At 31.7% G+C, this 27,163-nt stretch overlaps 2 protein-coding genes across 5 annotated transcripts in view; both read right to left on the reverse strand.

Moving 5' to 3' along the window:
• Positions 1-2,707: 2,707 nt before the first annotated feature.
• LOC143077969 (uncharacterized) lies at positions 2,708-8,257 on the reverse strand. Of its 4 annotated transcripts, none has more exons than XM_076253013.1 (6): positions 8,142-8,257; positions 7,379-7,717; positions 6,422-6,487; positions 5,073-5,159; positions 4,607-4,741; positions 2,708-3,026 (listed from the first exon to the last, which is right to left on the reverse strand). In XM_076253013.1, exons 2-6 carry the CDS (start codon positions 7,628-7,630, stop codon positions 2,841-2,843), a joined length of 726 nt encoding a protein of 241 aa, XP_076109128.1. In that variant the 5' UTR covers positions 7,631-7,717; positions 8,142-8,257; the 3' UTR covers positions 2,708-2,840. The 4 variants fall into 4 exon arrangements, with proteins under 4 accessions (XP_076109128.1, XP_076109127.1, XP_076109131.1 ...); XM_076253012.1 differs by lacking the exon at positions 8,142-8,257 and adding an exon at positions 7,982-8,105; XM_076253016.1 differs by lacking the exons at positions 6,422-6,487; positions 8,142-8,257 and adding an exon at positions 7,982-8,106.
• Positions 8,258-18,676: 10,419 nt separating this feature from the next.
• The window catches only part of LOC143078501 (endonuclease/exonuclease/phosphatase family domain-containing protein 1-like), a 75,213-nt gene continuing 66,726 nt past the window's right edge, over positions 18,677-27,163 (reverse strand). The window contains exons 23-25 of the mRNA XM_076253364.1: positions 23,718-23,909; positions 21,360-21,443; positions 18,677-19,255 (exon numbers count right to left, since the gene is read on the reverse strand). The gene's annotated coding sequence lies outside the window, so the exon portion shown is untranslated. The remainder of the gene's footprint in view (positions 19,256-21,359; positions 21,444-23,717; positions 23,910-27,163) is intronic.

Below are 27,163 nucleotides of genomic sequence, written 5' to 3' on the forward strand. Positions count from 1 at the left end.
TATAAAATTCGTGTTTTCATGATCATACCTAAAAAATGTAATTATAAGTATTGAATGCTTCTTTTTGTAACTTTATCGGGTTGTAAAAGCCAATAAATTTACAAAAAGAAGCATTCAATTCTTAAATGAATTGTGCATTTAAATGTGTGAAGGTCTTGTACAAGATATTTGAAATATATTCGTTAAATATAGAATTTATTATTATTATTATTTCTCCCAGATCGGTACTTATTGTCCTTTTGTTTTGGGATGTATTAGTATCCCCACGTCCACTATGTGTTTTTGTCAGATGTATTTCTAGTTGTGTCTATCTAATGAGAAACGTGTTGGCCTCATACGTCTGCTTGTTATTGATTGTTTTTGTGTTGTATTGTAACATCCCCCTCGGTAAGATGGGGGTTGATAAACACAACCATTTTTAACCCCACCTCAGTTTTATGTACCTGTCCCGAGTCAGGAGCCTACAGTCCAGATCAGTTCAGTGGTAACCAAAAATTGTTTTGCTATAAATTAGGCCGATAGTTTTTTTCATTTGAATTGTTTCATACTTTTCAGGTAGAGATCCTTTTATATCTGACCATACAGGTTTTTTTTTTTTTTCGTTGATCAAGGCTGTACGGTTGCATGTACTAGTAGTGTTGCTTATAGTCACTTCATTTGAACTGAAAAGGATAGCGATATTAAATCCTGGTTCACATTGAATTTTGAAATGAACTGTTTTATATCATGCATATATCTACATGTAACACGTACATAAAGTAGTAGATACAAAAAATAATGTAAAAAACTATCAACGGCATTTGCCGTGTATCAAGCACTCGTGATGATATTGCGACTCTGAAAAAAAGTGTGACGTTCTAAAAATGGTTTTATGAATACTCGACCCTTTCACTCTTACTCTGAGATATATTGTATGTGAAGAAAACCTCTGCTTTACTAAATACAAATTTAATCCATAGATTAATTCTTTTTTTTTTCTTCTTTTTTTAGTTTTGTTTTATGAAGCACTATTGCTCCTTGTACAACTAAACCTTTAATTTAGCAGAAGGAAATTGGCCTAACAATTAGAAAAAAAAAGTCCACTACAGACAGGACACATCATTTAACGTAAATATCAAGTTTGTAGATCTTTCTCTGACTTAAGAATGAACTGCAGCACCACAAGAGTCTATGCGATTATATTGCTCCTGTATTTTACAGTAAGATTATCGGGTTAGTTATATACTAGTATCACCATTTTTAAGATTTCATTGAATGATATAATTCATATTTCTATATTATTTCACAGCTGTGTTCTTCCATACACATTTGAAGCTTGAAATACACCTATCAAACATAACGCTCGCATCGATGAAAGAGGCAGTCTTTAACTTGTTATGGTATGGTAGTTGTTCCTCCAGAATAAAATAAAATTGAGAATAAAAATGGGGAATGTGTCAAAGAAACAAAAACTCGAACATAGAGCAGACAACAGCCGAAGGTCACCTATTGGTCTTCAATGCAGCGAGAAACTCCCGCTACGCTCTCTTTGTGAATTTTAAGATGAACATCATCAGTAAATACGTTATTCCTATGCCTTTGCTTTTTCACTTGCATGTGTAAAGTGATTTGTTTTGTCAAGATGTGATAAAAGAAGGTGTGGTATGAGTGTCAATGAGACACCTCTCTATCCAAGTCACTATATCTAATAGCCAAGAATTAAAGGTCAAAGTATGGCCTTTTACATGGAGCCATATCCTGTTTAGGAAAAACAGTTGCCATGGAAACAAATCTTGTATAAAACGATTAAAGAATTCGACTGTATTCAAATTAGTTAAAAGCTATAATAAGTATATTACAAATTATGAGTTTATGGATGTAAATAACTTCATTTCATTTACTTTTAAACATGAGAGAACTTATGGTCCGATTTCTACTAATTTGGTAAAACACTTGTTAAATAAGGATTCATGGGACTAGGAATTAAGGTAATAAAAAAAGTCTGCTAGCTTTACTATTTTATAAACAGGCAAACAAATCATTTGCATAACTAATGTGTCAAATAAGCACCAATAAGTTTTTACTTATATATAAGACCAAACACAATCAACAGCTGGTTTAAAAATTGAATCCCTTATAAAAAATGAGAAGATGTGGTATGATTGTCAATGAGACTTGTATGGTTCATAACATGATTTGCTCATTATTGAAGGCCGTGTGTCGTTATTGTATAAAACATAAAATTGTGTCTTCTACTCTATAATGAACAGCTGGATCATAGAAAAAAATAATCTTGAATCATGAAGTTTTAAACGTGTTAAACTATGGTTTATTCATTTTGATTGCTTGAACTTATTGCATAAATAGCATTACTAAGGACTGTACCCGTCCATTGTCAGATATAACCAGGACAAATAACGTAATTTGATAAATCTCTAAGTGCATTGTGCGGTGTCGGGACAATCAATTATTGAAGTTAAACACAACGAAATTTTATTGATTCTAAATTAACTAAGGGCACATAATTTTTTTTACGGAAATTAAGTCATTTGATTTAAAAAAAAAAAAAAAAAAAAAAAAAAAAAAAAAAAAAAAAAACCATCATAACTCATTTGTATTCAGGTGTTAGCATTTAGAATAATTTAAGGTATATCAATGATGCATCAAATGGAAAGATAGTAAACGGCAGAAATTTCTCTCAGAAATATAAAAGAAACAAATCCAAAAACCAAACGAAAACAAACTTTCATCATAAAAATATTTTACAATTGATTGTACAAACGTGTTATAAATAATATACTTCTATTAATTATAGATTTCTTTAACTTATCACATTTATTTGAATCTCGTTGATGAACAATCTATATCTTTTCCAGTGGGTGTTTGGTGTTATTTTTAAACATCCCAGTATCCGGCCATTCCAATCTCTTTGTTGTAGCTATATTGGCTGGGTTTCTGTTCTTTGAAGTGGTGAAATAATCCATGGATGTGTTACTTTTTTGGCGTAAGGGTGGCGAAGGAAATCCTCCAGGGATAAACACCCGAACCTTCAATATATTTATATGTTATAACATTAAAAAGTGCGGAATGAACTTAAAAAGCCTGGTTAAAATCAAGCATTTTAGCTGTTCCGTTCCGTGATATATATATCGCGTGGCATATAATTAAAACGATAGCCAGTGAGAGGTTTGATTTTAATCTCCCATACGCAACATATAAAAACAATAAAGCAAATGATCACGGGAAACGGTTTAGAGTTTAATAGGGTTTTTTTTTACTTTTTTTTTATTTTGAATGTTCAATTTTGGAACAGTAACAATAAGTAATAGAGGAAGTAAGTATTATATAAGAGCCCTTAATTTTTACGATATCAAATTAAATGCCATGCGCGTGATCAAGAAGTACGCACATAATTTGGATAGGAGTGTGATCGGATACATATTACGGTGTAAAACTGCTCAACGGTTATTATAGGATTATAAACGCCTTTTTAAAAGAATTTATTGGTGTCTGAACTAAACCAATTAACTCACAAACAAATAAAAGTAATGATATGTTTGTGAGTGATTTGGTGCAGTTTGTACACCAATAAATTGCTTTAAAAAGGCGTTTATTTCGCATAATTCTTTAAAATTGGAGATAGGGACTATATTTTTCCACACTCGTTACCTCTATCACACGTAAATTGTATAATAATGTATCCCATTGAATAGGCCTGGCGCATCAATATATGTGTTGGTTTACGCAAAAATGAAATTTGATATCTGTAAAATAAACTGCAAAATCTCTTATTTTTATTCAAACGAATGTTTGTGCATTTATTATTTTTTTAACGATTAACGTGCAGTGAAACTAAATTTTGTTAACGTTGGGTTTATTATCGCCGCCATCTTGTTTACATTGGTTACGAAAAGAAGTTCGGTCAACGTCGTCTATCGAAAAATAACCAACGTCAAGATCAATCACCGAAAGTCCTCTCGACCAATCATATCAACGTATTCCCTAATATGCAAAACTCATATTAGAACTATCATACAATAACATATGTAAGGTGCTTTATCTATATAGAATGAAATTCAAAACAGTGTGGCTGTGGCCATTGATTGACACATTAAATTCATCCATTGACTGGGACAATTTACGTGAACGTTTGTCTGTAACGACCACTGTTCACGACGTACCTACGATAGACATTTAAACTGTGTGATTAGTTTTTCGAATTACTTTATTAAGGTGTTGAGAATCTTTGGTGACCCCATAGTTTAGGTGTCTTTAAAAAGTACATAGTGAGCAGTAGTTGTTACATACAAACGTTCACTAAATTGTCCCAGTCAATGGATGAATTTAATGTGTCAATCAATGGCCACAGCCACACTGTTTTGAATTTCATTCTATTAACAGGATATCAATTAACTAGCAACTAAAAAACAAACCATCGTAGTAAATTACTCAAGCGCTCTTAGTGCTTGAATGAAAATGTATACATCTAAAAACCATATTTCTTCGAAAAAATGAGAAAAGATTATTCGATTAGAAGAGCTATGTCTTGTTTTTTTCATACTGTAACAGATAAATACTTCGTAAATCCATCTTTTGAAAATTAATCAATGGTATTATCGTTACTCACCTTTGCTTCAGAAACAGCTGAACAACAACAACTGACGGCTGAAGATAATATTGCTATGGCAATCTCGACTAAGGCAAAGAATGCAACTAATAGGGGTACCATCCAGTTGAGGTTGGTTGTAAACAATTTTTCCCGCTGCAGATAGATGAAATAAAGTTTTTCATTATTTCCCTGATAAATAAGATTGTTTAAATACCTGTTGTTCAAATATTGTTTGATAACAATTAAATGCATGTAATACAGATATGTAAGGCACATAATTATTTAGATTTTAAATAAAAGAATACCCTCTAGGATACTCCTATGTTCAAATAGATCCGGTTGCTTTATTGTGCATGTGCAAAGGAATTATAATTTAATTAAATGAGATTTGTTGTCAGTTCCATTTGTTATGTAGAAGTAAAAGTGTTTAAATTTAATATGTTAAAAAAATATTCATCTGCTATAAACATAGAAAATTACTTACTATTATAGCTGCATATGCATTTACAAACAAACAAACTGGACCAAAAAGAGATCCACAGACGATGCTCAAAACCATGAAACCGATTTTCTGTAAATAAAATACAGACATTTTAATACGACAACGCTTAGAAAACAGTGTCTAGGCAAGCTTTATTAAATGATTACACATGTTGTTTAATTCAGCTATAAAACCCGATTCAATCTACCATTTTCTACATAGGAAAATGCCTGTTAGGGATATGACAGTTGTTATCCATTCGTTTGATGTGTTTGAGCTTTTTTTTTTTTGGAAGTTGTTTAGGGACTTAACTTATTGAATGTTTCTCTGAGTTCAGTATTTTTGTGATTTTTCTTTTTACCACACTGTCTCTTTTTTTATGGAAATTTTGATCGTAAGATATTTTCGCTAAGCACCACACACAAAGAACTTCATTGAAGCAATGAACATGAAACGGACGATTCAAAGTTGAACAAGAACGAATATATAAATGAAAAGGATTAAAGGGGGTTCAAAAGGGGAACAAATAAGTAAAATAACGATACCGAATTTCAAAGTACATTTTAAAAGGGAAAAGTTCATAAAAGAAGACACTATCAAACGTGAAACTTTATCAACCAATTACACGAAGGCAAAGCACCCGTCATATTCCTGATTTAGTACGGTTGTTCCAAAGAAATTAGTTGATTAAAATAACTAACTTCGACTTCCAAAAGCAATATAAGGCGTATTGGTTAGGCTAGGAAATGTTCTTGCAACGAATCAAAATAGCAACTTCTTATTGTATCATGCTCAATGAATAAATATATTGCCAAAATTTACATTTCCTAACAAAATTAATTCCCATCTTATCTGGAAACGCAATCCAACCTTAGACGTAGCTTGGTCAGATTTCTACGTTCAAAATTCCCTCGTAGTATCGGAATTTTCCGTACTGACTTTATTTGGACACGTACGTGACAAAGTCATATAATTACTTTGTTTAACTTGTCTATCATTATAGTAAATATTTTTCGTGGTACGTTAATCTTTTATGGCCGTATTTCGTGATGTAAATGAGTGGCCATACAAACGTTATTGGCGGACTAGGAGTCGGACAAAGTGGGGTAAGGATGGGGTGTCATTCCAAATTCCCTGAAAACCAAAGCATTATTTCCCCAATCTCAAAAATTAAGTCAATGATTCCCAAATCCTAATAAATGTAAATCACGAATTTCTGCAAAAATAAAACACGTCCCGAAATATTTTCTTTCGCACCGCAAAGTAAATATTCAGTTTTGGTTAGCCGATTGTAAAAAAAATATAGGTTGAGAAAAAAATCATTGTTTAATCATTTGTAGACAAAAACTTACGTAACAGAAAATGTTTGTTTTCTTTTTCTCTGTGATATTTATAGCCATAACACCGCATAGAATGAACTAAAAAAGATATACAACTTATAGTGACATTAACCTTTTTTGGTGTAATATGTAAACATGTATAACTTGGATTAACAGAAACATAAGTGTATATCTGTATTATTGTATTAAACATTTACATTATTGAACAAATGATCACAAATATGGTAATGAAATAAGCATACAGAACTTATATGAAATCATAAATTTCAGGGGTTTTTTTTATTAATCAAAACTCTGATATTTGCTACGGTAGATTTATGGTATACCGCCATCTTGGAATGTACAATTGTTGTTCAAAATCGGTCTAGTTATTTGCCCAAATCTACAAATTTGGAGACAGATTAGAACTTTAATGGTTTAGACTGCTTATTTATAGAAAGAAAACTTGGTGATTTATTGTAAACAACTATCAAATTTGTGTTTTTAGAATCATTTTTTCAAATAAGCCATTTAAGTGGAGATAACTCTTTTAGTGAAAAATTTATACTGGACTGATAGGGATTTTTTTTTTTTTTTACTTGTAGAAAGAAAACAAGTTCGGTGACACCATTTTTTTCTTTTTATTTTCTTAAAACATATTATAAAACATATCTTAACACAATTTATTTCAAAATTCTATCTCATAGAACTAATTGTATGCTCTCAAGTGTGTTTTTCATGAACAATCTAACCAAATTTTTGCAATTTTCAACGACTCATAGCTTAGAAAATAGCACGATGACCTGTACTTTTTGTTATATTTTGAAAAAAGCAAAGTAAAATCTTCATTTTTGCCAAGCATAAGAAAAATCGAGAAATGTATACTTATGATCTACCTTAAATACGTAATTTGCATACCATTACACTGTTTTGTTGTGAATTGTTGATTTTACATTAATTCCACTAATTATATAATGTTAATAAACATACCCAGAGTCCACACCATAATCCAGTAGACGATATAGTTAATTGTTTGGCAGTTTTGTTAGCCTCCAGGGCTACTTGGACTGTAAGTAGTTCAGATTCTCCAATAATAACAAACATAATAAGATCCACGATACCAAGAAACATAGAGGCTATGCCGAGTCCTATCTGAATTCCACCAAGTACTTTCATTGCAGAAAACGGGAAATTCTCCAGCTTTTTTACTTCTACTCCCTCTACTTCTCGCATTCCTTTCATTTTTTTTTTTTTTTTTTTTTATTTTTTGGGGGGTTAATTTAATTACTTTCAATCCTCTTTCCTGAATCTGGTTAAAATTTTACGGAGCTGAAATGTAATTGAGAAAAATTATTTTAAATTTCTTACAAAGAAAATTAATGTGTCTACTGGATTTTTTTTTATTATTCTATGAAGTATATTTTTTTGTCAATATTGAAGTCGGTATTACACTAAAGGTATTGCATTCGCTGCTGTCTTTCGGAATAGATATATACAGAAAGTTTCCATAGTGGCACTTATTCCAATTTCCATAAATACATGTATTGATGTGTTTTTACAATCTAAAATATCAAACTTTTAGTAAAATATTACCACATCAAAATAGACATCAAATCAAACTTTATCTTTCGAAATATTGCTTTCTTATATTGAAAACCTGCGTTTACTAGCCTTTGATTTATATAACGTTTCTAGTCTGATTAGTATAAAAATTTGCAAGATTTCCCAATTTTTTCTGTCAGTTAAACTCTACCTTTCCCCGTTGTCATTCCAATCTTAACCTACAAATAAATAACATGATCTGATAAATTGTTTATAAGTCCGGTAAGAATTTTATTTTATTCCGTAAGACATTTCTCCTAAGATTAATGCGACTACGGGGCAGGTAACGTCCCATCCCTGCATTGATTTATTACCTTAATTAGATAGGTCAGGAATCGATGGGACTTTCCGTGTTTGATTACGGATTTATTACAAACAGATAACGAAACTGAAATCTATATCTGTTTGGATCCGTCCGATTTTATTTAAATTCTATGTACATATAGTGGACACAATACTGATTTTTAGATCAAAGTTTTAAATCGAATACTTCAGGATTCCAACAGCGAATCGAACAAAAGTGACATCAAAATACTATTTTAATCACACAACGTGTCGTTTGAGGCCCGGTTTTAGAGTGTATTCTAATTGTAGCTATTTGTTCGTGTTCTCCCACTGGGCTTCTATATATTTGCAGAAAAAAAATTAAAAAATTCATTTTTATGAATTAATAATTTTTTCCTTGATGTATATTAATATATGGTATATACGAACTCTGACTATTTATTTCATAATTTTTGGTCAATATTTAAAAAAATTTCCCATTAGGTCTCTATATTAATTTTATTTTATGAAGTGTTGATTACCTGATGGAGTAAGTATAAGTAGTGTAACGGCCTTCTAAACAAAACAAAACAAAAACAACATACATGTGCTTTTAATGTTTGATTAAAATTATTAATTCATAAAAATGATTTTTTAAGAATTTTTTTCTGCAAATATATAGAAGTCAAATGGACAATAATAACAAATACTGCATACGAGCAAGTCAAATAAAAACAAATCGCGTAAAAATTCAGTTCACGATACAATTCACGGAAAGTTATACTACTTTGTTCTATTTTTTTACAGTGTGTTTCTAATCTTATTTTCATAGCAGTCCCTATATTGTAGATATATATATATATATATTATAACTAGTTGGGATTAAAAAGAGTTTTCGAAATTAGGTATATTCTCCGTATATTTTAAGAGAAAGTCCTTATAAGTTCAAAGCCATGATCACGAACCTCGTGAAGTTATTTGTAATTAAGCAGCAACTGTTGATCATCCCGCAATACACCTAGATTGTGTGTGTTTTTTTTTACTCAATCTTTTGTTACAATGGTAGCGTTTTATTGACTGTTATTGGTCTATTCGTCGTCTGTTTTTCATTCACTTTTTTAACGCAGTCAATACAGATTCGATTTTGTAGCAACTACCTTCGACTTGCTTCAAGTCCCTTCCTTATTATTTTTTTTCCCCATTTTGCACCTTTTTTTACAATTTTACTGCTATAACTAGGAGATTACCATTATACTTGCATCTGCAGAGGAAGTCGATGCTTTAACATACGTTCGTTTAAAACTTTGTGACGTACAGTATGTGATCGTATAAAACGTAGATAGTTCAGATAAAAAACTGACTTATAACAATTGTACGATAAAAAGTTTTCTTGATTTACACTTTTTTTTTATAGCCAATGAAAACATATTTACCAGTTGAATATTTCGGATATCTATGCCTACTTTACTTGAAGAACCCATTCATACATTTTTCGAAGGAGAACGTAAACATGTAACCATAAAAAAAAAAGTATACACACCCTATATAAAAAGAAAAATAATTAATTAGGGTACAAATTATATTACTTGAAATATAGAGTGTTAAAACAATCTATAGAAAATTCAAATACCTAGTCAAACTATGTGTTATAGATCACCTCCCTTCGGCGTCTTCCCTATTTGTTAAAGTTATTGTTGACATTCTTCTCTGTTTTCTGATCAAATTGTAAAATTGTTAGAATTTTACCGTCAAATTTATGGTATTTAAATATGTTACAAATACTAGAAACATAAGTTGTAAAAATGTACTCAAATCTTAAAGCTTCAAATATCTTATTACAGCTAACTATAAAACAAAGTTTTATCCCACATTTTCTACATTAGAAATGGCAGTACCATATCAGAAACATGACAATTGTTTTTCTTTCGTTTGATGTGATTGAGCTTTTAATTTTGCCATTTGAATAGGGAATTTCCGTAAAGAATTTTCCTTAGTTTCGGTTTTTTTGTCAATTTATATCTTATTGTTCTATTCTACTTTTTATGGAAGTCGGTGTTGATGCATTCACTTTAAATTCTTACTAAAACTTATTAATTTTTTTCTGCTCAAGTAATGATTTCAGAATTGACTTTTATAGATTATATATACACTTGGTTTGTTTTTTTCATTGTCTCTGTGATTTTCCATGTCGATTTCGGTGCAAAGACAATCCACCTATACTTTAACACATATATCTATCTGCACGACCAATTGGACGAGAGATACATGTGAAGCAAGACTAACATACTCTTCCAGTTCATTATTATATCATCCCGGGTACTAGCATTTGTTGGGGTTCGTGTTGCTCAGTCTTTAGTTTTTATATGTCGTGTTTTGTAGACTGACGTTGGTTGTCACTTTGTCTTCGACTTATGAATTTGAATATTTCATTTGGAATTTTCCGCCTCTGTTCTGTAGTTAGAAATAAGCAACAAGCCTAAAATTAAACAATTTGTGAAACAAAATATATATATATATATTTATATATATGGTCGTGTGGTCTAGCGGGACGACTACAGTGCAGGCGATTTGGTGTCACGATATCTCAGTAGCATAGGTTCGAATCCCGGCGAGGGAAGAACAAAATATTTGCGAAAGCAAATTTACAGATCTAACATTGTTGGGTTGATGTTTAGACGAGTTGTATATATATATATATATATAAATATATATGTATAAAGACAGTGTATCATAAAAAGTAGAATCACAAAAATACTGAACTCAGAGGAAAATCTAATAGGAAAGTCCATTATAATCACATGGCAAAATCAAATGACAAAACACATCAAAAACGAATGGACAAGAATTGTCATATTCCTGACTTGGTACAGGCATTTTCAAATGTAGAAAATGGTGGATTAAACCTGGTTTAACTGCTATAAGAATTTAAGGGCTGGTTGGTATAAATACACATGGTTTTTGACAGCATATGTTTAAAATTGTAATCTTGTGTATTTCATGTATATGTACTTTAAAATAAAAATATATATCTATAAATTTATATTTATTCCATATTGGTATTATTATAGTAGGTTTCTCTATATGAATTGGATTTTGAATAAAAAAGCATATTCACCTGAGAAAGTGTTATTCACCGCGCTAAACGTCACGCGCTTTTACATGCAACGTTATGGTAAAATGTTTCATGTAAAAAAAAATTGGTATATGTTTGTCATTAGATACATTTTCTTCTCTCGGACTATGGAATAAAACAATTATTGTCCTTTATTTCGGTAAATATGGGGTTTTATTGACTTTTGAAAAAAAACTGATATTCACTTCGGCCGTCGGCCTCAGTGAATATCATTTTTTCAAAAGTCAATAAAACCGCATATTTACCTCACCAAAAGACAGTAATTGTATAATATCTATAAATTTATATCTATCGAAAATTAGTTTGGTTTCAAAATGAACATATTATAAATAGAAGAGATACAGAAATTAAGTAAACTATATAAATGCAACTATGAAACAATCAATAGAAATATTTTAAGACACATTCGAAGTATCAATTTCGAATTAACAATTGTTATGTAAAATGACATATAAAGAATTATATCGCTACACGTAGATTTCGAATATGTACAGTATAACAATGTATCAATAAGAATGGAGAACAGAAACTAATTTTTGTGTAATGAAATATTGAAAGCCATACACATAGATGAATCGTCCTCCAAGAAAGTACAATAATCTCAACTGTTATATATAACCAAAAAGGACCTAAATTTGTCTACGATTAAATTTGCCTGATGAAATTAAAACCTTATTTTCTTTCATTTTTTTTAAAGATTATCGAAGGGCATATTTAGGAAAAACGTAAAAATCACAAAAATACTGAACTCCGAGGAAATTTAAAAACGGAAAGTCCCTAATCAAATGGCAAAATCAAAAGCTCAAACACATCAAACGAATGGATAACAACTGCCATACTCCTGATTTGGTACAGGCGTTTTCTTGTGTAGAAAATGGTAGATTAAACCTGGTTTAAGGCTAGATAAAAATTCTCTCAATTGTATGACAGTCGCATCAAATTTCGTTATATTGACAACGATGTGTGAAAAAAACAAACAGGCATGATAGGTAAAAAGGTAAAAAAATAATAGGGATATAGCAGTTAACATTTTGTTATAATCTTAATCACTATATAAAATAAATATGTTACAAAGAAGCACAAGAAGGCATATAGACAAAGCTCATTAGCAAAAATGAGACACGGATCAAATTTCTTTTACAATAGCACAATAAAAGAATGACTAGATGTACAGAGCCACGTCATATGTACCAAAGAAACACAAAAAGGACATTAGAAAAAATGAAAGACAAGAATACAGGAATTATCATAGAACAATTTCACAATGACGGGATGTATACGTAAAATTTGTTATAAATCATGTTAGTACCGACGTACTGACTACTGAGCTGATGATACCCTCAAGGACTGATAGCCTAACCACAGAGGTATCGACCCAGTGCAGGAAATTGTGAATTTTATTCGTCCGAAGAAACGTTGGATTATCCTTCTTTGTCCCGAATTTCCCGAATGATCTGTTAATGATTTCAATTCCGTAGAATAGCTTTTCCAATTTACAAGTATAATTTGCAACGTACATGTACATAACAGATTTTTAAACTTAGAAATACATACCCAAATTTGGATTTAATTGTAAAACTTTTTAACTTCGGTAATATGTCATTAAATGTTGATTTCAGAAAAAGATACTGGTCATTTAACCAGATACCGTATTCCAGAACAAATATATTGAACAGCATATGTGTTAAATTAATGGTAGCATCACGATTTATTCGATCACAAGCTAAATCAAATTTTAGCATACTGTATACATTAAGTACAGTTATAGGGTTGCAAAATAATTTCCTATCTAAATATATCTTTTTGGTAAAAAGCTTTAAGCTGGGGTCACACATTCACGATTTTTACTGCCGTCCTTGACAGGACCATTCCCGATTAAAATTTGTCAAAAGTCTGATCAAGATCCTGTGAATCGTGGATGGAAATTCGATTTGTATCTTTCGCCAGGTAAAATTCGACCGAGTCTGTCACGACTGCGTCCCGATTCTACCGAATGTAATCCGACAGAGATCAGATAGTGACAAGACAGTGAACCGACGCTGACGGAAGTTATCCGTTCGAAAACAGTCGGCATAATCGGGATGATCAGGTACTGTCGGAACGTAATCCTATCACGGTCCGCTCTATCGCATTGCAAACGGCTTTGTCTGGTCTCAGTCGTATTGTATTCTGTTATTGTCGGGACTTCTCCAGATCATTCCCGTTCCACAGGACACCGTCCCGAATACACAGAACATTGTTAGGAATTCGATCCGATACAGCAGAATCTGTCACGACATAGGCACGATTGTAATCCGACTAGACAAAATAGGCTGAGTTTCCCCGAATGTTACGGGACGCACCTAACTGTCGGGGTGCTTTGCCGAACTATTCGAACCCTTCCCGACCAGTAGGAATCTGTTAAGAACTAAAACGACTGCGTTCAGACAATAATAGGACATTCCAGATAATTGAGGATACTAATCAGACTTTTTCACTTTTCGTGTCGTATCGCTGTCTGATCTCAAACGGGAGCAATAATCGGCAATGTGTGAACCCCGCATTAAAGAAAAAAAAAAGAAAAAAATACGGAACTCGAAGGAAAATCACAACAGAAAGTCCCTCTACAAATAGCATAATCAAATTTAAAGTTCAAAAACTTCAAATGAATGGAACACAAGCGTTATATTCTTGCTTAAGTACAGTACAGGAAATTGTGGATTAAATCTGGTTGTATAGCGGGTTAAACCATTCACTTGTATGATAGTTGCGTAAAATTTCATTATATTGAAATAACTAATGTTGTTGTTTTGAAAATCATCGCATCTACAAATTGAACTTAAAATAAAACTAGTTTTAATGAATGGACAATTTAAACGGTCACGTTTTGAGTTATTGTCATTCATATTAATAAAATAAGATATGATACGAGCAAACATATATTGGTACAAGATATTTGCATGGTTCATATACTTTTAATGAATATCAATGACAAGATGTTTGTCTTCGTCTCTTAATGCAAAGAAAAAGTTATATATAATAGAAATAGATATTAATGGTTTCAGATAAACCTAGTGTATAGACTTATATATTTTCTATACAGCTATCTCTAACACTTAAGAGAAAAAGTGGTGAAAGTCAAAATGTGAAGAAAAACATTTATTAAAAAGTATATAAATATATGATATTTTCAGAAACAGTTCGATATATTTGTTCCTATAAAGCTCATTGCAAAGGCACGCTTTTCTGCTCTGATGCTTATTTAATATAGACATATAAAAGATCCCCGACTAAATGGAAGTTATTACCTTACAATCTGTGCACACTCAAAGTGAAAAATAGTTTTGGTGAATTAAAGATAATATTATTTTAAATATATTTGTATGCGTATTTACAACATAACAGGATGGACTTGGTGTTTTGAAGAAATTTTCTCAGTTAGATGTTAGAACAAAGAGTCCATAAATGATAGACACGTTTAATAATTAAACTGTTTGTACGTTTTTTTCTATAATGACAGTATATAAATAGAAACCATACTCTTGTTTCAAGGTCTAAGCAAACGGGAACCGAACAATTCTGTTTTGTTTTTTAGTTCAGTAATTTTTTCAATATTAATTGGGATATACCATAGACTCATATATCTTAAGTATATTACATTTCTTTTCAATTTGTCTCGGTATTTCGACTTTTTAGTTTTGATGTTTATTTTGTGGCTTCGGTTGAATAATGCGTTATATATAAAGGCAACTGTATTATATCGGTGTTCAAAAGTCATAAATTGATTGAGAGAAAACAAATCCGGGTTACAAACATACACCGAGGGAAACACCTCAAACATATGAGGAAAACAATGGAACAACAGGAATATTGAAGAGAAACAGAAAACATACACCAACACACATAGCATCAAACTATTTCATAAAAACTGCCATATTCCTGACTTGGTACATGACATTTTATGTCTTCTCATTTGTGTTTTGAATTCTTTATTTTCGATTTTCACATATGCCTTGTTTGTCAGTATAGTCGAATTAATTTCCAAATCTTTGGATAAAGCATAATATTAGTCCAAAAAAATTATAACGTCGTCAATGCATTAATGCAAAATAGCATAATGCCGTCATATTCAAGGTAATTGTTTTGACTAGCTTTGTGAAAATAATTGTATTTTTTTTTGTCTCGTTCCTTATAATTGTATGAATTTCAAGTTTATATACATGTGAGTCACAAGAATACGTCACTGTTTGTGTTTTCCTGTGCTGTCGTTCATGAAAGATGTTTGTTGTTTCAATGTACTACTAGTATCACATTATTTATTTGTGAATTTCACTGTGCATAGTGTTCTTATGCTTATTTGTACTGTATTCCTGTCATATAGCGAGAGGTTTGGCTAGTCATAATAGCAGGTTCAACTCCCGTTTTGTTCTTAAAATGCCATATAACAAGTCAGGAATATGACAGATGTTATCAAATAATCTGTTTATATATATATGTTAGCGTTTGGTTTTATTGTACTTCAGTTTTTCTGTTGTTCTGTTGATTTCCTCTTATAGTTGATGTGTTTCCCTCATGTTCGTTTTTTTTTTCTCTCAATCGATTGATGACTTTTGAACATGCATGAAATATTTGTTGCTGGACGTTCAACAACCAACAATCAATCCACTATGCTTTAAACCAAACATCTTATGAGAAATATGAAAGTGAGAAATCGATAAAGACCCGTCGAAATTGCATTTAATTGATAAATTCAACAACACTTACCGTTATCTTGATGATATTTTTTCATTAAATAATCAAAACAATTTCTCAATATACTGCTGAAATTTACCCTAAGGAACTTACTTGAAATAAATCAAATTTAAACGGCAATAACTGCCCTAAAAGAGGGATGAAAGATACCAGAGGGACAGTCAAACTCATAAATCGAAAATAAACTGACAACGCCATGGCTAAAAATGAAAAGGACAAACAGACACAAAATAGTACACATGACACAACATAGAAAACTAAAGAATAAACAACTTGAACCTAAACCTAGATTTATATTTCGTTTTTAAACGGGAACTCCACACTAAAATTTACGACAAAAGGGACGATTTTTTGTTCTCTGTTGTTAATTTGCGATGTTCCTTTGGCACCATCTTACGGTGTTTATTTTTCACCGCTCGTTTCCTATGCTCGTGTCTGTTGTGACGTTTTTTATTTTAACGAACGTAATATATGTATTACTGGTAAATTAATAATCCAGGTATTTCGTTTCCATAAATTACTTAAAACCTAATTTTTTTCATAAATATAAAGATTTGGTTTTGAAGTTTGGTTGTACCTGTAGAAAACTTATTTCGTCCTCAGTTTTACGGAAATCTTGTTATCCGTGCCCAGAAATTAAGAAGTGATCCTGGTAAACTTATCGCTCCTTTAAATAAACTCATTCTAAAAGGTTACCAATTCAACACTATAATAAGATCATTGAATATTGTTTTTATTGGTATGCATATTGATGTTTTTTATCAGTAAATTTAAAGCAAACTAAATATAACTAGTATGTTATATACTTATACACATTCATGGATCTACAATCTGTCGATACTTGTATCTTGGCATTGCACAATATCATGTTTTTCTCTGACTGTTTATGACGAATTTACACTCAATCCGTTGGATGTTGGATGGGTACGGATTGATGATTTAGTCTTAGATGCATGATTTGTTTTATGAGTTGTATACAGTTCAGTAGTTTCGTTTGTTTGTGTGTTACTTATTTGTTTTTCTTTCATTTTATGTGCATAACCTAGGCCGTTAGTTTTCTCGTTTGAATTGTTTTACATTATCATTTCGGGGCCTTTTATAGCTGACTATGCGGAATCGGTTTTGCTCATTGTTGAAGGCCGTACGATGACGTATAGTTGTTAATTTCTGTGTCATTTGGTATCTTGTGGAGAGTTGTCTAATTTGTGATCATACCACATCGTCTTTTTTATATATATCGGAAAGTTATATGATCCTAAATCTAGTAATCTCTGATACCGAAAGACAACAATTTACATCTTAAATTTTCAAAACACACATGTGTTACGAGATCTCAATATTGACTTCCTCAAACTAAACCTCCTAATTGAACTTGACCGACCTAGTTCCCTGTTCATAAAAAATCCGGCTTCCCATTTTCAAACTGTTGACCTGTCATTTTGTAATTGCAAAATGTGCAATCCCAAAAATGGAATTATTATGATCCTAGACCGATAAGTTAGAAACACAAATTCCAAATATTGATGGATTTAGTCGAGGTAATGGACAATACGCAGAAATAAAGAGTTAGACACTACATATATTGCTTGATAAAGAATTAGGTATAAAGAATTCACTTGAACACCCTGATATATAACCTCATGACAATTAGTATTAAAGCAGCACCTGATTTTGGAGTATATTTCACCTATTGGCTATGCCATTCCAGAGCTTGTATTCCTATTATAATTTCCTTGATGGAGAGTTATTGTTTACAGAAGACGAAACGCGCGTCTGTCGTATATACAAAATGTAATCCTGGTATCTATGATCAGTTTATTTACAACCACTGAGCCGATGCCACTGCTGTTGGAGTTTTAATTCCCTGAGGGTATAACCAGCCCAGTAGTCAGCACTTCTGTGCTGACATGAATTATAATTGATATGGTCTATTTTTTACCGTTTACAAAACTTTTGAATTTTTGAAATACTAATGCTTTTCTACCTCATGAATAAATTACCTATAAACTGTATTTGGCTAAATGTTTAAACATGTTGGTCCTCAATGCTGTTTAACTTCGTACTTTATTAGGCCTTTTTAACTTTTTTTGGATTCGAGCGTCACCGATGAGTCTTTTTGTAGACGAAACGCGCGTATGGCGTAAATATAAGATTTAATCCTGGTATCTATGATGAGTTTATTTACAAGGAAGATATTAACCAAAGATTTCCAAAAAAGTTACCTTGAAATCATATCTTCGAACTTTTGTGGATGCCATCACGAATTTGTTGACTGTTATGATTGTGACCTACTTTAAAAGATTTATCACCACTTATTGGGGTTTGCTTTCCTCATTCTTTTGTTTTCTGTGTTGATTTTTTGGTGTACTGTTGAATGTCTTTTGATCGTAAATGTTTCTGCCATGCATTTGCAGCGTGTTTTCGAATCGACAGATTGTATATCGCTTTGACATCTTTTGACTCTCTTTTGTTATGTTTCCAAACGAAATCGAGAAACCTTAATTTCATTTGTTATAGTCAAAATATTTATAACAGATTAAAAAGGTAGAAACTAAGTCTCCGACTAATACTCGTTTGTTTAATAATATACTTGAATTATAAATTAAAGGTTATAGCGACTTGTTTATCTTTAATCGTAAAAACTCAAATCGTTAAATGCAGGTCAAAATTACCTCCTTTTTTGTGGGATGTTACGTAAACCTTAAATGCAATGAAGATGTTGTTGACGACATAGATGCCAAGGTATCGCATTGTCGTCTGATCAAATTGCCTTAGGCCACATTGAAAGCTGATATCATTATATATAAATAGGGGCTGATCATCATGCATGTAAACAATAAACAGTTAAAAGTAGCTTCTATTCATTTATTGTAGTTTATCTCATTTCAATTACAATTCTATGTCTATAAATCATTTTTGAGTCCATAAGTTATCGTTCGCCTCTAGATGGATTTTATTTAAAAACTGTCATATGTATTCCTAAATATTCCATTCCAATTGAACATAATATTATTTATCTATTTCGCCTTATATACATGGTTATCTTCTCAATTTCCAGCACTTGTCTCTACCTTTATCTTGTTTACTTTGTTTGATTCGGCCTTTCTGCTGCTACAAATTACTATGATCTGAACAAGCTGAAAGGATAAAAGGCGTCATCTTGCAGTCTTCAACAACAGATACATTTCTCCACAATAAATAAATCAAGTTGTCTCCAAAAATACTTAGTTGTAAATAAAAACAATCACAAATAGGTTATCAAATCAAAATTATCTTTCACCACGTTTTATGTTGGTCAATCGAATCTGACATATTCCTGACTTTTCGTTTATTTGATTCATTTGAGACATAATAAATTTAACATATATAGAACTGTAACCTTTTGATGAATATTTGAAAAAAAAACATCATTTTGCTTTGTCAGTCAAATAATTTTAACTTCTTTTATAAACACAAACATATTATTTGATATATTTTTTTTACAATCAACAAGGATATATAAACAATTCATACAAATCAAATATAAAACCAGATACTGGTAGGGTTTAAAAATTAAATCACAAAAATACTGAACTCCGAGGAAAATTCAAAACGGAAAGTCCATAATCAAATGGCATAACCAAAAGCACAAACACATCAAACGATTGGACAACAACTGTCATATTCTCGACTCGGTGCAGACATTTTGTAAGGTAGAAAATTGTGGATTGAACCTGGTTTTATAGCGCTTAACCTCTCACTTGTATAACAGTCGCATCAAATTTCATTATATTGACAATGATGCGTGATTACAAACATAATAGGTCAAAATGTCATAATAGGGGTTCAGCAGTCAACACCATGTCATAATCTTAGTCACTACAAAAACAAATATTTAACAAAGAAGCACATTTAAGAATCTCGTGCATTGGAATTTAGAATTAAATTATGAGAAATGACTGTAATATTTTTTCTGTCTATGAAGAAATAACATAAAAAATTTGGTGCACACTAAATAACGCGCGTAGCGGGTTATTTAACAGCGTGCACCACATTTTTTATGTTATTTCGAATAGACAGAAAAAATATTACAGTCATTTCTTATAATTTAATTCTAAATTCCATTTTAAAACGTAGAAAACCTTGAAAAAACGTTAATGACGTCACGGTCACATGACTAAATTATGTCTATGGTCTGATAACAAAATAACGTCAGCCAATCAGAAGACGCGTTACATCCAAAATTAAATTATGGTAGCACTCCACAGTTAGGTGTGTAGTCGCATTTTGGCCCCTGTGGATTTTTCAAATATGAGAGCTAGTGTGCAATAAAATTCATTTTTGGATAGCTGAGTATTAAAATAGCCTTTGTATTGGGTTTATATGAACATCAAGATTATGTAATGTATCTAATATAGGCTGTTTTCTGTATGACAGTCCGTATTTGCATGTCCCTACCATACATTGGTCCGGCAATTATTGTAATGTTTTTTTCCAACTTTTTATCGCACGAACTTTGTGATTGGATTTTACGAAAAAATGAGGCGAAAGACACCCATTTTTTATTTGATCATAAGGAAGATTTATGAAAACCGTTTCTTAAAAGGTATCACTCAAAGGTATTGAAATTCTAGTTTGATCCAAATTTTGGGGGGATATGTGACATGTCCACCCCCCTTTTTGCAATATTTTATGGTAAATAAATGCAGAATGTTACCATAGATACACATAAAAGGAATTAATTTTCCGTCTTTTAACTTTTGAAAATCAAATCTATGGAATATACTGATTACATACATATGCACATGTACAACACAAACAGTTGAAATTGGAGATGATAAAACATTTTGTGGCTCATTTTTTATTTTATTTTCTAACTGTGGAGTGCTACCTATAATAAAATAATATCACAATGGCGGGTTGTTTAAAGTACAGAGACACGTCATATGTATTAAAGATACATAAAAAGTCACACGAACAAAGCACATAATTGAAAATGAAAAATAATACAAACAACACAATGACGGGATGCATAAGTACAAAGCCACGTCAAATAAAATTGAGAATGGAAATGGGGAATGTGCCAAAGAGACAACAAGCCGACCATAGAGCAGACAAAAGCAGAAGGTCACCAACATGTCTTCAATGCAACGAGAAATTCTCGCTCCCGGAGGCGCCCTTCAGCTGGCCCCTAAACAAATATATACTGGTTCAGTGATAATGAAAGGTATACCACCAAAAATTTAATATATAGACAATAACCTGAATCAGACAGCTGATTGTCACAACAGTAACGACAAAAGATTTGTATTTGTCTGCCTCGTCCCAGAACGCTTCTATGCAACCCTGTAATTTAAACAGATATATTTTTTTGCGAATGTCATACAAGTGTGATATTTCACTAACTATTAAACCTGGTTTTATCCAATAATTTCTACATGAGAAAAAACCGATACAAAATCAAGAATATAGCAGTTGCTTCCATTCGTTTGATGTATTTAAGTCTTTCCCATAGGTCAATGAGTTTATTACTTAACTATACCCTAATTGGTTTTTTTTGTAAATATGAATAGATCAAGACATAGAACTCTGTAGTGTTTCTGCGATAGAGGCAACTTAAACAAACGTGCCTATCTGTTATATGAAAATACGTTTGGTAGAAATACTCGTGTTCAAAAGAGGTTATATATTGGCTGTCTGGGATATATAAACGTTTATCATCGGTCGTTAAGCAAATAGCAACCTATTAATCCATCAACCAAGTGTTTAAGCACCAAATTCATCATTCAGTCAATTTAGTTATGAAATAATTTGACATGGCTTAAAGTTATTGTTGAAGGAAACAAGGGTATAAAAACTGCTACCTTGAATTCTAGTCTAATAAAATTAGAAGAGATGTCAAGTTAAGACACGTGTCCTTTTGAAAGACAGTATCTGTTCGTATCAAAAATATTATTGTTTCTTGCAAAAGTTAAATATAATCATCCTTTTATTGACACCACTCCGACATAACCGATCCTTCCAATGGATATTAAAATATGTTTTTTTACCATTTTGTCTGCAATAAGCACGAATCTTTTGCTATTAAGGGGGTTATAAATTATTTATTTTTTTAAATATAGGTTTTACTATATGTTTCTATAAATGAACTATTATATTTATTGTGTCTGTTTATTTAACGCATCAATGTAAAAATATCGGAAATTGACGAGACTGTCATTACAAAAGTGAGAGGGTTAGCGCTATAGAACCAGGTTTAATCCACCATTTTCTACATTTGAAAATGCCTGTACCAAGTCAGGAATATGACAGTTCTTGTCCATTCGTTTTTTATGCGTTTTGTTATTTGATTTTGCCATGTGATTATGGACTTTCCCAATTGATCTTCCTCTAAGTTCAGTATTTTTGTGATTTTACTTTTTATCATATACTTAATAGAAAATCAAAATAAAAAAATCGGGTCACAGTTCATATAGCTCACAACCTGTCTTCGAAAGAAGCATACATTTTTGTAAAGATATTTTTTTTTAAACTTATAGGAGAAATACAGGTAATATCGAAATAAAAAAATACTTTAGTTACAGAAATCGCTTAAATTTTACAATAGTTTAGTTTAAGTACAGCTTTTAAAAAAACAATAAAAAATAAAGGTCACCGATAAGTTAAAAAAGATAATGCATTTTCTTTGCTAAAAATGGCATTTTGGTTGATTTTTATACCATATGATAAAGTAACAACTATAAAAGAAATAACAGAATTTGGAATGAAAAAGAAGTTTAAATTTTTCCTGAAATGTTTGTACCCTTGGTCCTCCTTAAATAGAAAGTAATATTAACATTTATAAATAGTAAAAACAAATTATTTGTATGGCCTCTCTTATCTACAAATGTAACATCGCCATAACTACATTTTATAGTAAAAAACTGATTACAAGTTTAAAATATAGGTTAAAATACGTTCTGAACTTAGGAAAAATGAATGACGTCTTTATCTAGTTGTAGCTTCTGAGTCAGATGTATTGATAATTGTTAAAATTACTGTTTATAAAATATTTTTGAGAAAATGTTTGATGAATTTGAATGTCTGTGCTTCTTTTATGTATTGCTATTAAACTAAGAATTCCAAATGGTAAAGTTGAAATCATCGCTTCGTACATTTTACGGACGCCATCACAAGGTGGTTGACCATTATGGAATAACCGTTTCACAGATGATATCGGATATGTTCCTTATGTCGTAACTACAATATCCTTTCCCTTTTCACGAATGCGACCTACCGAATTAGACTATTTACCGGATTTGTAATAACATAAGCAACACGACTGGTGCCAAATGTGGAGCAGGATCCGCTTACCCTTCTGGAGCACCTGAGATCACCACAAATTGTTGGTGGGATTCGTGTTGCTTAGTCTTTAGTTTTCTATGTTGTGTCTTCTGTACTATTGTTTGTTTGTTTGTCTTTCTATTTTTAACCATGGCGTTTTCAGTTTATTTTCTATCTATGAGTTTGATTCTCCCTCTGGTATCTTTCGTCCCTCTTTATGAGCAAAGTAACCTTTTAAATAATAACCTGATATTGAACCTTTTTGTGTAAGCCTGAATATACTATTACCATACTGACCTTCTTATGTATATAGTCCTTTGATCTACACGGTCCCTGAAAACTTTGATTAACTTCGATTTTATTACAACAGGCTATAGAAAAGTTAATCGCTAACTCCTTCACAACAGAGTGGCGCGGTTCTCCCCATGTCTCATGAAAAGAATGAGACAACATGAAATCTGTGTATCCATATATACCACAACAGTTAAACTGAAATATCAAACAATGCTCATTACAATAATCCAAGTCTTGGTTCTTTCTGCTTGGTGAACATTTGAAAAATCAATTTAATCTCTTCTTAAAAGTACTAGTCCAGTCGATTTGTGAAAAAATTGCTCAGATTGTGGTAAAAGCATAACATTTTGCAGAGTGTTAGTTGAGGTCATAACTAACATTTATAGCTATGGACCCAATTCAGAAAATTCAAGAAAATCATGTCCAAAAAATTAATAAAAATTATTAAAAAGATATGAAAAATATATTACTTTGCCAATTTTGATAAACTTTCGTATATCTTATGACAAAGGATATCAACTGAAGACTATTGAAGTATTGGGTGGCCATCTTGAATGGTGGCCATTTTGAAAACGTAAATTTCAAATATATCATTATTCGCTATCCTAAATTGTTTTTGGAATTAATACCAAGTTTTATATGCATTTACAACTAGTTTTTCTTATCATTTATATATTTGACTGTTGCTATTCATATAGGATATATTCACCAAGTGCTGAAATAAGGCATGCATATGTTAACTAATAAATGTATTTAAAAAATATGCGTAAATTCTTTTAATTGCAGTTTAGCATGTAGAGCTTAGTTACTTTTTTACCACCAAAAAATGCGTATATATAATATAAGTTATGACCACTGTATGTTGAAAAGGAATGAAACGTAGGTATTAAGTCAATGGAGCTGAACAAATAATAAATAGACTGGAAAGAATTCCGAAACGCCAAGAGAGGACACATGAGGATTTACAATGTCAATCAAATACAAAAAGAGCAGACATAGACATTTGAGCTGGTAATCTGTCATTTTCTGTAAGCATACAACTGTTCCAAGTTGATGAAGCAATGTATTGGGAGAATCACAAGGCAAAAGGTACTTATCCTGTCAAAGCAAATCTTAAGATCAAAATATATTGTGTCAGGAAAAACGAAAAAAGTCTAAGATGAGTCACGGATTGAAAATAACAGTTTTGATGAATTAACAAGAACAATATAATTGCAGGAATTTTTTTTCTTTCATTGTGATGATGTTTCTGACTATCATCATGAAGCCTCGACAATTATGATCGAGAATAGAGTATGTGACTGTCACTTGAACTACTAACCATTGTTCTTTTAGCAAGACTCAGTGCTGGAGATTAATATTTCAGGAGCAGATATCATGCTAAATGTATGCTAAAACTGCACGACAGGGCAATTAGACAGATCTGAACTCGAGACACAAAAAGAAGCCAAGAATCTGTTATCCATGAAATGGGGCTCGCCAAATTGATAGAAAACAGTGACGGCTCACACTATGGAACATATATTGTTTTAATATTTGAAATTGATGATATTAGTAAATTGTACAGTAAACGGTTTTAGTTACTATGAGTTGTCTTGGAAGGAATGAATAATACAACACTTCTGAAAAATTGAATACTAGCTGCCATAGATGATATGCAAGCACACATGAAAGGTTGCGTCTTTCTCCGGATTCTCAACGAATATATTTGGGAAGTTCTGAAACAGGCCATGTCTTTTAGTTGTGATGATGGAGGCCTCTTCATAGTCAAAGTAACTAGAAAAGTGTGAAGAGTTAAGCTTGTTACTATAAAAAGGTTTACAGGGACATTCAATGTAGGCTTTCCAAATGAATCAGCTCCACGATCTTTGAGACATCTTACTCTCTATCTGAGGAATGATAAGTTGCAGTTGTATCCTTTCAACGACGAGTTGCACAGTTGAACTATTATAGCTGAGAAATGATAAGTCTTGTCTGCCACTTAACGATATTTCTGGACTGTGTCTTGATGTTTGACCATCCTGTATCATTCTTACTAAGGAAACTTATGTCTGTTGAACTGATTCGTGTGAACAGCTGTCATTGAGTGTCCCTGTAAAGTTATTCTTAGTATCAAGCATATATATTTTGCCTGCTATGGCTATGGTGATGCCTTCATTTTTACCTTTTTTTTATTAGGTCTGTTTCAGAGCTTCACGATTACATTTGTTGAAAATCAAGAGCACTATTTATCTTGCTTGTATGCTTAAAGATATCCTATAGCAGCTACATTCCAATTTTGTTAACTGCGTTGTATGAGTTCTTCCTTCCATGATAACTCCAAGATCTTCCAGGCGTTTACTGTACAAGTTAGCGTGATCTGAAAGCTTGGGGATTGGTACAATACTTCTTCCAGACCGTGTGCCATCAATGTATTTCATTATTTAGGAAAGCACAACTCCAAGGATAAAAGATTCCCGGCTTTCTTTCGTTGTATTTTTTTCTGCCTATTTGCTATGTTGTCCAGTTTAATCAATCATCAAGCATGATACTAGTGATTTGACATCTCCAGCTCTTACTTTGGCTAATGGAATATGTCTTGTAGTACAAGTGCACAGTCATGCCCTATTTTTGTCGATTTGAAAATGTCGATCTATCATGGAGACCTTCAGATACATCACCACAGACAAAATACATTGCAGTCATTGTTCTTTTTTTTTTTATCCAGTTTCACTTTACAATGTCTGGTTACTTATTGTTTCCTTTCAATTGGCAACTTATCTTCAACATCAGAAGTATGTTTTCTCTTTTGCTGATGAAATATTTTGAGGTCTGAAAATTTGTTTGACATGGTTTGAGCCATTTTGCCTTGTGATTCTGGAGTGCTTCTGCAGTTCAATATCCCTCATTTAACTGTTTCGAATTGAGCGAAAGGAAAACCATTTCAAGACCCAACATCTTCGTATGCTTGCATCAAAAGAGTGATTGCCAGCTCAAATGTCTATGACTGTTCTGTTTGTATCTGCTTGGCATTGCAAACCCTTACATGTCCTCTCTTGCTGTTTCACACATTCCTTCCAGTCTAATTGCCCATTATGTTTTTCTTATATCTAGTTCCAGTGTTCTTGAAATCTACAATTTTGATCTTTTTGGTCTTATCTGACCTCTTTGTGAATATCCAATATAAATTAGTAAAAAAAGTATGAATGCAAACAGTGAATTAATAAGACTAGCAAATAATGATATATTGGAAATTCATGTTTCCAAAATGGCCATCATTCAAGATGGCTACCAAAAAAAATCAATATATGTAAAGTTCTCAGATGACAGTTCTTGTTAATTCTGATGAATATACCGTATGACTATATAATAACTTCCTGCAGCAAGCGCTTAACGTATAAGCCAAAGTTAACACGGTTACTTAGGAATCGCAAATGTGTAAAGCAGGCAGTATTATGTTGTACTACTCT

Source organism: Mytilus galloprovincialis, chromosome 6, assembly GCF_965363235.1.
Source record: "Mytilus galloprovincialis chromosome 6, xbMytGall1.hap1.1, whole genome shotgun sequence".
NCBI lineage: Eukaryota > Metazoa > Mollusca > Bivalvia > Mytilida > Mytilidae > Mytilus > Mytilus galloprovincialis.